Raw genomic sequence first — 12,764 nt, 5'->3', positions numbered from 1 at the left:
ACAATACAAGCAATTAGGAAGTATTTTTGACTTAGCCGTATTCTTACCATCAGGAGACCCACTTGCTCCTTTGCCATCCAGTTCGAATAAAAAATAAAATAAAAATAAATAAATTCTTGAAATTTATACTATAGCTGGGCGGAGCGGCTATGGTTGGCGTCTACAAAAAGTGAAACAGACGTGTGTAGATTTTTATTGTGTGTTTAGTTTTAGGGGTAGGGATAAAACATATGTTAATTTTTATGATTATTTTATTTATTAGTTAAATTATAAGTTGGTCATACAAAAAAAATGCGTCTATTGCGGCAAGTTCGAAACGACTTGTTGTTGAATTTAATCACATGAAAAATTCGAGCGCTAGTATCTGTGGCTAGTATATATAGTCGATCTACTGCCTATTACTTGTATTGTGATGATAATGTGAAATTACTTATGTGTGGCAAAAAGAAGTTAAAGCAGGTCTTACCTTCTGTTGTGAGTTAACTGCTTCACCGCCTCAAAGTTCTTGTACAATATACGCGATTACCTTAGTGTCAATTTGCGTGTTGACCTTTGTGAATCGCTATATTGTCCGCAGATTAAACTATTGTGATGTTGTTTAATGACGCTGCATTGTTGGCCGTTCTAAAAGAGACTTTACCAGCGAGTGCAGAACGCATGCGCTCGTTTTTGTTTCCGTGTCCCTCCCGCTCCCACATCACTGCCGTTTTGAAACGCCGCTAACCTGCTGAACAATGCCTGCACGCAGGCGCATTGCACCATCGCCACTCTGCTGTTCGGTGTGAGACGCTATATGACCCATTAATACCTCCACAACAAATATGTTTGGTCGAGGAGTGAGCGCAGGAAGTGCAATGGCTCTTGTGCCTAAACCGGACCGCGGCATTCCGCGGAGTTTTAAGTTACGCGCGTCCAAGTGCTGGAATGATATTCCTCCTCCTATCCAAGGGGGTCTAGTGGGTACAACGCTTCAGGCAAGCTGAAGTGAGATACTTATTGACGCTCCAAAATCCCTTCACTAAACCAGCACTTTGAGTACGCCAGCCTGAATGTTTTTGAAACAACTTATTTGCCCTTTGTTTTTGTTACTTTATATGTTTTATTGTATGTTTTTTTATTTCTTGGTTTACTTTATGTAGTTATGTGGTGTAGTGCTTACTTGAAATGTAGTCCGCGCGGGTAAATAAATCACAAATTGTTCTTGCACTTAATTTGTAATCAGTCAGTACACGGAAGAAACAATTAGCACAGGCACAAGCAACAGTTTAGAAGGATTGGAAGAATATAGCGATAAGCGAGGCACAAGCATTTGCAGCGAACGATGCAACTCGGAAGCGTTTGTAATAGGGCATACGAACGTAGGCTCCGCGTCGTTAGTGAATATCGACTGGCGCGAGCGCCGGCCAAGCGGGCGCGCTGCGCCGGCGGTGAAACCGGTTCTCGGTGCTCGCGCATCGAACAAAAGATCAGATGTTGTAAATCTCTAATAAGAAAACTAAGTTGCACTGTCCGCTGACATACATTTTGCGTTATACAAAAATAATTATTTTTAGTGATGTAAATATTGACAATGATTATTTGATTTTTTACTATAATTATTATTTATTCTGACATGTATTTAAACACGTAATATTGATATAAATAACAATTGATCTAATATAATATAAGAATTATTAACCGATTATTGAGACATGATTATTTTAACTGAATTATTATACAATTATATTATAATTATTCTCATTCAATTAATTTGATTATATTAATTATGACTATTAATGTATTACTATTTTTATTATAATTTTAATTATTACACAGTTATTATTTTATTATTACGTAATTATTGTTTAGTTTAATTATTATTATTATACAATTATTGTTTTTAATCTGTGTACTTGATAAGTTGCGAGAATAATCGCCACACACCCCCTTCCAGAGACCGTCCTACGGGCGATAATAATTAGGAAAGCGTACTTCTCGTCCTGAGCGAGTACGTTTTGTGAGGTTTTTATTCTCGGCAGGACTCGATTTGCTCTCTTGAGTAATCTGAGGTGCCGGGGTGGTTCTTACATTATGATTCATGTCGTCCAATATATAGGCTGGTTTAATGCGGTCTATGGATACTGTGACGATCTTTCCATTAAAACGGATTTTAAAACTCTTGTCACCTCTTTCTATAACCTCGTGGGGACCGGTGTACGCTGGTTGCAGAGGTGGATGGCAAGTATTATCGCGAAGAAACACGTGACTTGTCGTTTGTAGATCTTTGAATATAAAGAATGATCTCCTATTGGAATGTCGCGAGGCTGGTATAGGGGACAGGTTATGAGCGAACTTACGAAGGCGCGCGATGTAGTCTGTGACGTCTATGGTGTCATCAGCTCCCGACTTCGCTTCTATAAACTCTCCAGGTACTCTCAGTGGCTCCCCATATACCAATTCAGCAGTCGAGGCATTCAGATCAGCCTTGTACGCACTGCGTATCCCGAGCAGCACTAGCGGTAGGGATTCCATCCAGTTACTGTTTCCGTGACAAGTAATGGCGGTCTTTAACTGCCTATGAAATCGCTCGACGAGTCCATTACAGGCTGGGTGGTACGCCGTAGTGCGACGATGCTGGAACCCAGCCAACTCCGACAAGTGTTTAAAAGAGCGCTTTCAAATTGTCTGCCTCGGTCTGTCACAATGTCATTAGGGCAGCCGAATCTAGAAATCCATCCCTGAAGCAAGGCTTTAGCCACCGTTTCAGCTGTTATATCCGCCAATGGGATCACCTCAGGCCATCGTGTGAAGCGGTCGATTACGGTGAGGCAATATTTAAATCCCTGAGACAGTGGCATAGGGCCTATGAGGTCAATATGTATAAACATAAACCGTGAACCGGGGAGTCTATAAGTGCCAATAGGTGCTGACACATGGCGGTTTATCTTAGCCTGCTGACAGGGCAAGCAGGTCCGCGACCACTCACGGCAGTCTTTTTTCATTCCCGGCCACACAAAACGGTCTGTTATCATTTTAATGGATGCGTTGGCGCCTGGGTGACTAAGACAGTGCAAGCTTAGGAACACCTTTCGACGAAGATCCTTGGTGACATATGGTCTCGGTATTCTAGTAGTTTCGTCACAGTACAGTTCAGCGTGTGATCCTGGCAGTTTGATTTTGGCTAGGCGTAGGGACGTACCGCTTTCTAACAGCTGCTTGAGCTCGGGGTCGGAGAGTTGTGCTTGCGCTAACTCCTTCATGTCGACGGGCTGAGTGATCTCTTCAACGCGAGATAAAGTGTCAGCTACGACGTTGTTCTTCCCTGAGATTTGCCTTATATCAGTTGTAAACTGCGAGATATAATCGAGATGCCTGAACTGTCTAGGAGAACAATTTTCTTTGCGCGAGTGGAATGCGAAGCATAACGGCTTATGGTCCGTGTAAATGGTGAAAACTCGCGCCTCGACCATATGTCTGAAATACTTGATGGCTTCGTATATAGCAAGCAGTTCTCGGTCATATGCAGAGTATTTCCTTTGAGCTGGACTTAACTTTCGTGAAAAGAAAGCAAGGGGTTGCCAAATGTCATCTACGTACTGCTGCAGTGCTGCGCCTAGGGCAGAATCTGATGCGTCAGTAACGATGGCGAGCTTAGCCTGGCTGTCAGGGTGCGCTAACAGCGCGGCCTGGCATAAACTTTCTTTGCATTTGGCGAAAGCCTCATGTTCTTCTGCAGAGAAGTTCACGGGGTGAGAACCTTTGACGGAGCCCGTAAGAAGGGCATTTAAGGGTCCTTGAAACTGTGCTGCTCCGGGAATAAATCTGCGGTAAAAGTTAATCATTCCCAGAAATCTTCGTAACTCTCTTACGGTCTTCGGAGCTGGGAAGTTTTTGATAGCTTCAACTTTTGCTGGAACTGGTTTCGTACCCTTCGCCGATATATGGTATCCGAGAAAAGTGACCTCGGGGACACCGAAGACACACTTTGAGGTGTTGATGATCATGCCGTAGTCGCGTAATCGGGAAAACAGTTGATGCAGGTGCTCTTCGTGAGTCTTCGCGTCTTTCGAGTAAACCAGAAAATCATCAAGGTAGGCGTAACAAAAATCGAGACCCCTTACCATCTCGTCCACGAACCGTTGAAAAGTTTGCCCTGCGTTACGGAGCCCGAAGGTCATATAAGGGAACTCGTAAAGGCCAAACGGAGTCGTGATAGCGGTCTTTGGGATGTCTTCTGGATTAACAGGAATCTGGTTATACGCCTTTGTCAAGTCGATGGTGGAAAATACTTGGCAGCCCGAAATATGGTGTGAAAAGTCATGAATGTGACGTATCGGGTACCTGTCAGGGATTGTCCTGGCATTCAACGTCCTGTAGTCACCACAAGGTCGCCAGCCGTTGTCTTTTTTAGGTGCCAGGTGCAGAGGTGACGACCAGGGTGACTCCGAAGGTCGAGCGGTGCCGTTTTTTATCATCGCAGCAAATTCGTCTTCGGCGATCTTCAACTTGTCCGGGGCTAGTCGTCGAGGTGAGCACGACGCAGGGGGTCCTGGGGTTGTTCGGATATGGTGGACTACGTTGTGCTTCCGAATTTGATGCACACCCGAAGGGCGAGTAATGTCGGGGTATTGTGCTAGTATGCGATGATAAGGTGTATCTCCAGATATGACTTTCACCGACGATATATTATCAGCTTGATTGGTAGGCAAAGCCACGGTGAACAAACTAGTCTTCTTGTCGATCAAACGCTGTTTCCGACAGTCAACCATTAAGTCGTAGTGCGATAAAAAATCGACTCCAATAATCGCCTTAGTTACGTCGGCAACAACAAATCGCCAAGTAAAGTCACGGCGCAAGCCTAAGTTTAAAATCAGATGTACGAAACCATACGTATGAATCGGTGAGCCGTTTGCTGCGCATAACTGGTAGCTTGTTTGATGTCGACGTTGTTTCAATGCTGACCTTGGGAAGACACATAGATCGCTGCCGGTGTCCACGAGAAACTGCGTTTTCGAAGTGAGGTCTGTGACAAATAAGCGACCAGTGCTCGGGCAATCGGCGGTCGCCATTATCGAGTGCCCGTTTAGTTTCCCGCTTTATAGTCGCAGGGTTTTACGCACTTCTTGGCATTTTCACCGAACTTTGCGTGGTACCAGCATTTGGGATACTTGCGGTAATTAGACGCAGACCTCTTGGAAGCGGATTGGTTGCGGGTATGACTCGACGAACGCGATTTTGATCGCGGCTGCCTCTGGTTGAGCTGGGTCTTGAGCGTTTTCATCTCTCTTGTTAACTCACTGACTTGCTTGATGAGAGTATTCAGCGGTGACTCAGTGGCAGCACAAGAAGTGGAGGCGACTTGAGCACTAGGCAGCACGTCATGGATGCGGTCGGCTAAATCGGCTAGAACGTCCAGCGATGCAGTAGGGTTAACCGCGATTATAGTCTGAATATTCTTCGGCAGGCGACTAGTCCAAATAGATTTAAGGAAGTCGTCGGGAACTTCAGGGCCCGCCAGATGCCGTAGGTGCCGGAGAAATTGCGAGGGTCTTCTATCTCCTAGCTCTTCGTCATTAAGGAGCTGGTGTACCTTCTTCTCTCGTGACGCCGACAGCCTCTTGATGAGCTCGTTCTTAAGCCTGACGTACTTGTCCACAGCCGGTGGCGTAATGATAATGTCCTCGACCTCAGCGGCATGTTGAGCATCGAGTTGAGCAACCACATAATAAAATTTTGTTGAATCTGCCGTTATATTGGAGATTGCGAATTGGCTTTCTATTTGTGCGAACCAAATTGCCGGTTTTTCTGGCCAGAAAGCGGGTACTCTCACACCGACACGGCATATGTCCGATGATGCAGCAAATTGTCCGACGCTCAATCCACTCGCTCCAGTAGCATTATTTTTATCTTCAGTCATGTTTTACGGGGTCACCAGTGTAGTTATGTGGTGTAGTGCTTACTTGAAATGTAGTCCGCGCGGGTAAATAAATCACAAATTGTTCTTGCACTTAATTTGTAATCAGTCAGTACACGGAAGAAACAATTAGCACAGGCACAAGCAACAGTTTAGAAGGATTGGAAGAATATAGCGATAAGCGAGGCACAAGCATTTGCAGCGAACGATGCAACTCGGAAGCGTTTGTAATAGGGCATACGAACGTAGGCTCCGCGTCGTTAGTGAATATCGACTGGCGCGAGCGCCGGCCAAGCGGGCGCGCTGCGCCGGCGGTGAAACCGGTTCTCGGTGCTCGCGCATCGAACAAAAGATCAGATGTTGTAAATCTCTAATAAGAAAACTAAGTTGCACTGTCCGCTGACATACATTTTGCGTTATACAAAAATAATTATTTTTAGTGATGTAAATATTGACAATGATTATTTGATTTTTACTATAATTATTATTTATTCTGACATGTATTTAAACACGTAATATTGATATAAATAACAATTGATCTAATATAATATAAGAATTATTAACCGATTATTGAGACATGATTATTTTAACTGAATTATTATACAATTATATTATAATTATTCTCATTCAATTAATTTGATTATATTAATTATGACTATTAATGTATTACTATTTTTATTATAATTTTAATTATTACACAGTTATTATTTTATTATTACGTAATTATTGTTTAGTTTAATTATTATTATTATACAATTATTGTTTTTAATCTGTGTACTTGATAAGTTGCGAGAATAATCGCCACACTTACAATAAAATATATTTTATATATCTTAATTTTTATATATGTGAGTATAATTTGTGTATCATTTCCGCGAGTCACAGACGGTTTCTGACAGAATATCAGCGGTGGTGCAGGCGTTTAAACGCCTCAGCATTATGCTGAGTCAGCGGCCGTTTCACTTTTGCGAGGACACACAAAATCAAATATTTTAATTTTTGTATTTCTTTTTTTTTTTTTTTTTTTTGTTTTATTTGTGTTTGCTGTTGTTGTTTTTTAGTTTGGTTGTAATTTTGTTGTGTCTTTGTGAAGTGAAATAAATGTCTTCTATTTCTATTTCTATTTTATTCTCAGTGATTCACTGGAGTCCAATTAGTTGATTTTTAGTAAAAAATAGTCTAATTCCTGAATTAGTTTTTTTAAAATTAGAAATGACTTCTAAGTCGGTTTACAACTCACTAGTTATCTCTATCTGAACTCAAATTATACACTTTGTCACAATCACAATCACGTTGAAGAGTCCCTGTGAATTCGTGTCATTTACATGTCAAATTGCGTCCCTTTTCCTTGAAATCAATCAAGCAGCGTTGTTGTGATACATATAGGTAGGTACCCTACGCAAAACATAGACATAAACAGCTGCTAAAATTTCTTTCGGCTTTGTTGTTATGGCAGGTAATAAAACGCTCTTATCAAATAACTAGCTGTTGCCCGCGACTCATCATCATCATCATCGTCATCATAAACATCACAATCATCACCATCATCTGCAATAACCCTGTGTTGCAGATGTTTATGAGCGGTGGTGATCTCTTACTGAGTCTACCATCAAGAGACCCACTTGCTCGTTTGCCATCCATTCGAATAAAAAGAAAATCATCATCGTCGTGACCATCTTCATCTCATCATCATATCATCGTTGTAGTCGTCGTCATCATCATCATTTCACATCATCATGATCATCATCATTACCTTCGTTATCATATCATTTATTGTATTGTACTTTTTATAAAGATTTTTGTTGACTGTACTTGCATTGACATCAAAATTAGTACATTTTTGTATCAAATTCAAGTCGATGCCATTTACCGTTGAGGAGTTCCGTCCTGACGATCGAGACGTCAGGCTGGTGGCTGGACCACTCGGGTGACACTACCAAATAATTGTACTGTCACAAGATTAATTTACTAAGTAAGTATGCCGACTTTCAAGTCTATCCTACTGAAAGTGGGTCAAATTCAACTTGCAAGGTTTGAACCGCACATACATACACATATTATACATACATACATTGCAAGTTAAATAAAGCTTGCGAAAGAATAAATGAAAAATACTGACTGAATGTGTGTGTGTGTGTGTGTGTGTGTGTGTGTGTGATTCGATGACAGACAGCGCACCACCTATAACTAGCTACTGGCTGGAATCAATACCAATAGGTATACAAAATATAATAAGTTTCTGTATTTTGTTTGCTGACTGCACATTTTGTTTCGTTGACTGAACCTACTTACATAACATTGTCATCCAAACTAGGTACGTCTCCGTATCACGTTTCAAGTCGGTACCACTAAATGTTGAAGAGTTACATCATGCGGAGACTGTGACCGGGCCAATATAATTTCATTACCAGATTATTGTATTACTAGTTTTTACCCGCGGCTTCGCACGCGTAAACTATTCGGTCTGGTAGTTGCAATTGAAATTTTCGGGATTTCCAAAATTCCCCTGGAAATTTCCAAAATTTATATCGTGGTCTTCATTGAGGTTGTGTTGTGAATAACTGTACAAAATTCAAGACTCTAAACCCAGTGCTAAAATTTCAAAAAAATTCCCTATCCAAATTCAAATTCATATCATTTATTCAGTAAATAGGCCGCAATGAGCACTTTTCCCCCTCATTCTGAGGGGAGGCCTGTGCCCTGCAGTGGGACGTATATAGGCTGGGATGATGGATGATGATGAGCACTTTTACACGTCATTTTTTTAAATACCAGCACTTTCGGAAAGACCATCATTGCCAAGAAGAATGCGCCGCAAGAAGCTTGGCAGAAAGTCATTTTTTCAAAATAAAATAAGTACAAATAAAATACTTAAAAACTACGTAAGTATACAATTAAAGAAAAAATTACAAAATAATAATAACAATAATACACGGATGTATGGGGTCCCTTAGTTACAAAACTATCCCGTGGAAATATCGGGATAAGAAGTAGCGTATGTGTTATTCCAGACGTCCGGCTACCTACATACCAAATTTCATGCCTCTAAGCCCAGCGGTTGTTATTTCGAGATTTTATCCCTATCCCGTGGGAATATCGGAATAAAAAGTAGCCTATGTGTTATTCCAAAGGTCAGCTACCTACATACCGAATTTCATGGCTCTAAGCCCAGTGGTTGTTATTTCGAGATTTTATCCCTAGTTATCCCGTAAGAATATCGGGTCAAAAAGTCACTTAAGTGTTATTCCAGATGTCCAGTTACCTACATACCAAATTTCATGACTAAGCCCAGCGGTTATTATTTCGAGATTTTATCCCTATCCGTGGGAATATCGGAATAAATAGTAGCCTATGTGTTATTTCAGAGGTTCAGCTACCTACACACTAAATTTCATGGCTCTAAGCCCAGCGGTTGTTATTTCAAGATTTTATCCCTAGGTATCCCGTGGGAATATCGATTCAAAAAGTTGCCTATGTGTTATTTCAGACATCCAACTACCTATATACCAAATTTCATGACTTTAAACCCAGCTGTTGTTATTTCAAGATTTTATCCCTATCCCCTGGGAATATCGGAATAAAAAGTAGCCTATGTGTTATTCCAGAGGTCCAGCTACCTACATACTAAATTTCATGGCTCAAAGCCCAGCGGTTGTTATTTCAAGATTTTATCCCTAGGTATCCCGTGGGAATATCGGGTCAAAAAGTCACCTATGTTTTATTCCAGACGTTCAACTACCTACATACCAAATTTCATGACTCTAAGCCTAGCGGTTGTTATTTCGAGATTTTATCCCTATCCCGTGGAAATATCGGGATAAAAAGTATCCTATGTTTTAATCCAGGTTATAAACTATCTTTCCGCCAAATTTCATCTAAATCCGTCCAGCCGTTTAAGCGTGAAAAAGTAACAAACATACTCACTCACTCACTCACTCACTCACAAACTTTCACATTTATAAAATTAGTAGGATCACGAAACACATATCATCATCATCAGCCATAGGACGTCCACTGTTGAACATAAGCCTCCCCCATAGACCTACAGTTGCCTCGGTTGGAAGCGGCTTGCATCTCACCATAACATACAATAAGAGAATGAGAAACATACATATAATTATATGTATATTATATATGATTCCAACAAATAAAATAATTAAAAAATTGCTTGATGGCTTGCAAATTTAATAAGTTTTGGTAAAAATTTAATTCACAATACAAGCTTTTTTTTGATAACTGCCCTTTTTGTTGACAGTACTTGGATTGTCACACAAAATACATTTGCATACCAAATTTCAAGTCGATGCTATTAACCGTTGAAGAGTTCCGTCCTGCGGAGACGATCCTGGTCGGACTACCAGGATGTCACTACCAGATTCATGTATTGTCACGCAAATTACATAGTCATTCCAAATTTCAAGTCAATCTGACTACTGGAAGTTGGTCAAATTATACTTGCAAGATTTGAAGACAGACAGACAGACAACGGGACAGGTGAAACTAAATAAAAGCTTGTAAAAAGCTTGTTATAAAAAAAATACACACTTCATCCGAAAATCCTATACCTATAATATTAATTGCTATGATAATGATTTACCGGTATTATAAAAATCATACAAAGCGTAGGTACACTTTTAGTAAAAAAACACTCAATTTTATAGTATTAAAAAATGTGTTGCGACTATACCTGTGTCAGATTTCACAGCATATCTATGCTGTAAGGATCATATTGTAGTCCTTTTAGCGCCTTAGATATTTCCTTCCTCCAGACAATAAACTTGTTTGTTTTTTGGAAAACTATGGCTCTGTCCATTGGAGGACAATTTTGCCAGTGTCTTCTAGGTTTTACCGTTGTACGATAAAAAAAATCTAGCAAACGAAATATGTGAGGTAATTGTGGATGAACGATGACAGCGCGATTCTTCTACATTAAAATTATTGAACTGAAGACGACAATAAATATAAAAATTACTGACATACAAATAAATGTGACTAGTGGTGTAGTCTGGATGACAATTCCATGACATTATATTTTTAATTATCTAACCAGCCAGTACTTCATTCTAAGTTTTTTTAAAACGTCTTTCATTCAGCCTATTTTGTTATGATTGCTAGACGAATTTTACAACCGATATAACCTAATGGTTTCGTTGATAGTGTCTTTTTTAGCAACTTTTTTCTTTTTTTGTACAAATTTTTTTAGGGAACGTGCCAACGGAACCCTATTAGTGAGACTCCGCTGTCTGTCTGTCCGTCCATCTGTTACATCCCAGCCTCCTCTCAGAACAAGAGGGCTTGGGCCATAGTTCCCCGCGCGGCCCAGTGCGGATTGGGAATTCACTTCACACGCACCATTGAATTGCTTCGCAGGTTTGTGCAGGTTTCCTCACGAAAGCAGTGCAGGGTTCCGACTGTTACAGGGCTCTATCTCTTGAGCCGTAATAGTCACGACACTTGAAATTTTCACAGATTATGTATTACAAATACTAAAAACAGAATAAAATAATTATTTAAAGGGGCTCCCATACACCAAATGACTCGCATTTGGCCGGTTTTTTGTGATAGGGTACCAAGGAATTCCAAAAAATATATTACTTATATGACCGCGGCATGGCGCTAGCGTCTACGCAAAATGTATGCAAAATATTTAGTTACATTTTACAACACGTGTGATATTTTGCCCGAGAACTATGAAAGTTTATCTAAGTTCAGGACTGCCAATGAAAGTAAATAACGCTAGGCTAGGTATTTTATCCTAACACCCGGTTTTTACTTACATACAGCCAAACCATTCAAATTTTGACCCGCTAAGTGAAATTGTAACAAACAAATTACACTACGCTTTTGTTGCGATACGCCATTATTTTACAAGCTTTTTATTAATTAATAATAAGTATAGAACATTCTTGAAGGCATCTAGTTGTTCAAGCAAGTTTTCATGTGGTAGAGCCTTACTGTAACCACTTGCTGACTGCAGTACAAATGGGCCGGCTCGACCGGAGTAGTACCAACCTCCATCTGAATACCGGCGTGAAATAGTACCTTTGCCCAACTCCCCTCCCCCTTTTATCCTGCCCCCATACCGCCCAATTTAGCCCCCCCCCTCCTCCCTTTTAGGCCGGCAACGCACCCGCAGTCCTAATAATGCTGTAGGTGACCAAGGGCGGCGGTGATCACTTACCATTAGGTGACCCGCATGCTAGTTTGCCAGCTATTTGATAAAATGAGTAGATTGATGACCTCAAGAAAAAACATTACTTTCTTTGGTGTGACCTGACTTAAAAATACTGAATTTCATGAGTAATTGCACTTTATCGAAATGCTATTACTTATTCTTTGTAAATAAACATAAAAAACTAAAAAAAAAAAAAGAATCATTATGCGTCATCGAGTTTCGAACTCTTCTCTTACTACATACTTCTAAGAATTGGTACCACTGAGCCAAACTAGGTGGTCACGTGACCGCCCGAAATAGTCAATACGTTTTTACAACAGATTATATTTGACATTAGCTACTCACACCACAGTAAAATGGATCAAAATTTACTGCATCATACTGAAATTTAGGTATTATAGATCCTCTCCATTTTGTGATTTGCGACAACAATATGCCCATAACTAACTATCCTCAAAAAATCGCGTCGAAATAACGTCTGTGGAAGAAATATTGATGTACCAAAGTTTGTATGGAAGACGACGCACTTAAGACCATTATAACCAACACTTATTGCAAATAATTAATTATGAATTATCAACATCTCATAATGTCCACATAGTCGACAGTTGCATTTACTAAAACTTATCCTCTGATTTCTAGAACCTTACAAAACGTAACAACATGCACGAACAGCCAAATGCCTATTTAAGTTTT

The 12,764-nt window shown here is 40.3% G+C and overlaps 2 protein-coding genes across 5 annotated transcripts in view; one reads left to right on the top strand and one right to left on the bottom strand.

Annotated features, from left to right (window-relative positions):
- The window catches only part of rols (zinc-RING finger and ankyrin repeat domain-containing protein rolling pebbles), a 377,175-nt gene that overhangs the window by 180,790 nt on the left and 183,621 nt on the right, over positions 1–12,764 (top strand). The gene's annotated exons all lie outside the window — the stretch shown is intronic.
- Positions 5,063–6,690, bottom strand: LOC141436270 (uncharacterized). Its single transcript, XM_074099180.1, has one exon. The coding sequence runs from the start codon at positions 5,894–5,896 to the stop codon at positions 5,063–5,065; it is 834 nt and encodes a 277-aa protein (XP_073955281.1). The 5' UTR covers positions 5,897–6,690.

This window comes from Choristoneura fumiferana, chromosome 16 (assembly GCF_025370935.1).
Source record: "Choristoneura fumiferana chromosome 16, NRCan_CFum_1, whole genome shotgun sequence".
In the NCBI taxonomy this organism is placed as follows: domain Eukaryota; kingdom Metazoa; phylum Arthropoda; class Insecta; order Lepidoptera; family Tortricidae; genus Choristoneura; species Choristoneura fumiferana.
This window is presented reverse-complemented; position numbering and strand designations above follow the sequence as displayed.

Excerpts from the sequence above, each read along its gene's own strand:
- LOC141436270 (XM_074099180.1), bottom strand. The coding sequence starts at position 5,896 with ATGACTGAAGATAAAAATAATGCTACTGGAGCGAGTGGATTGAGCGTC.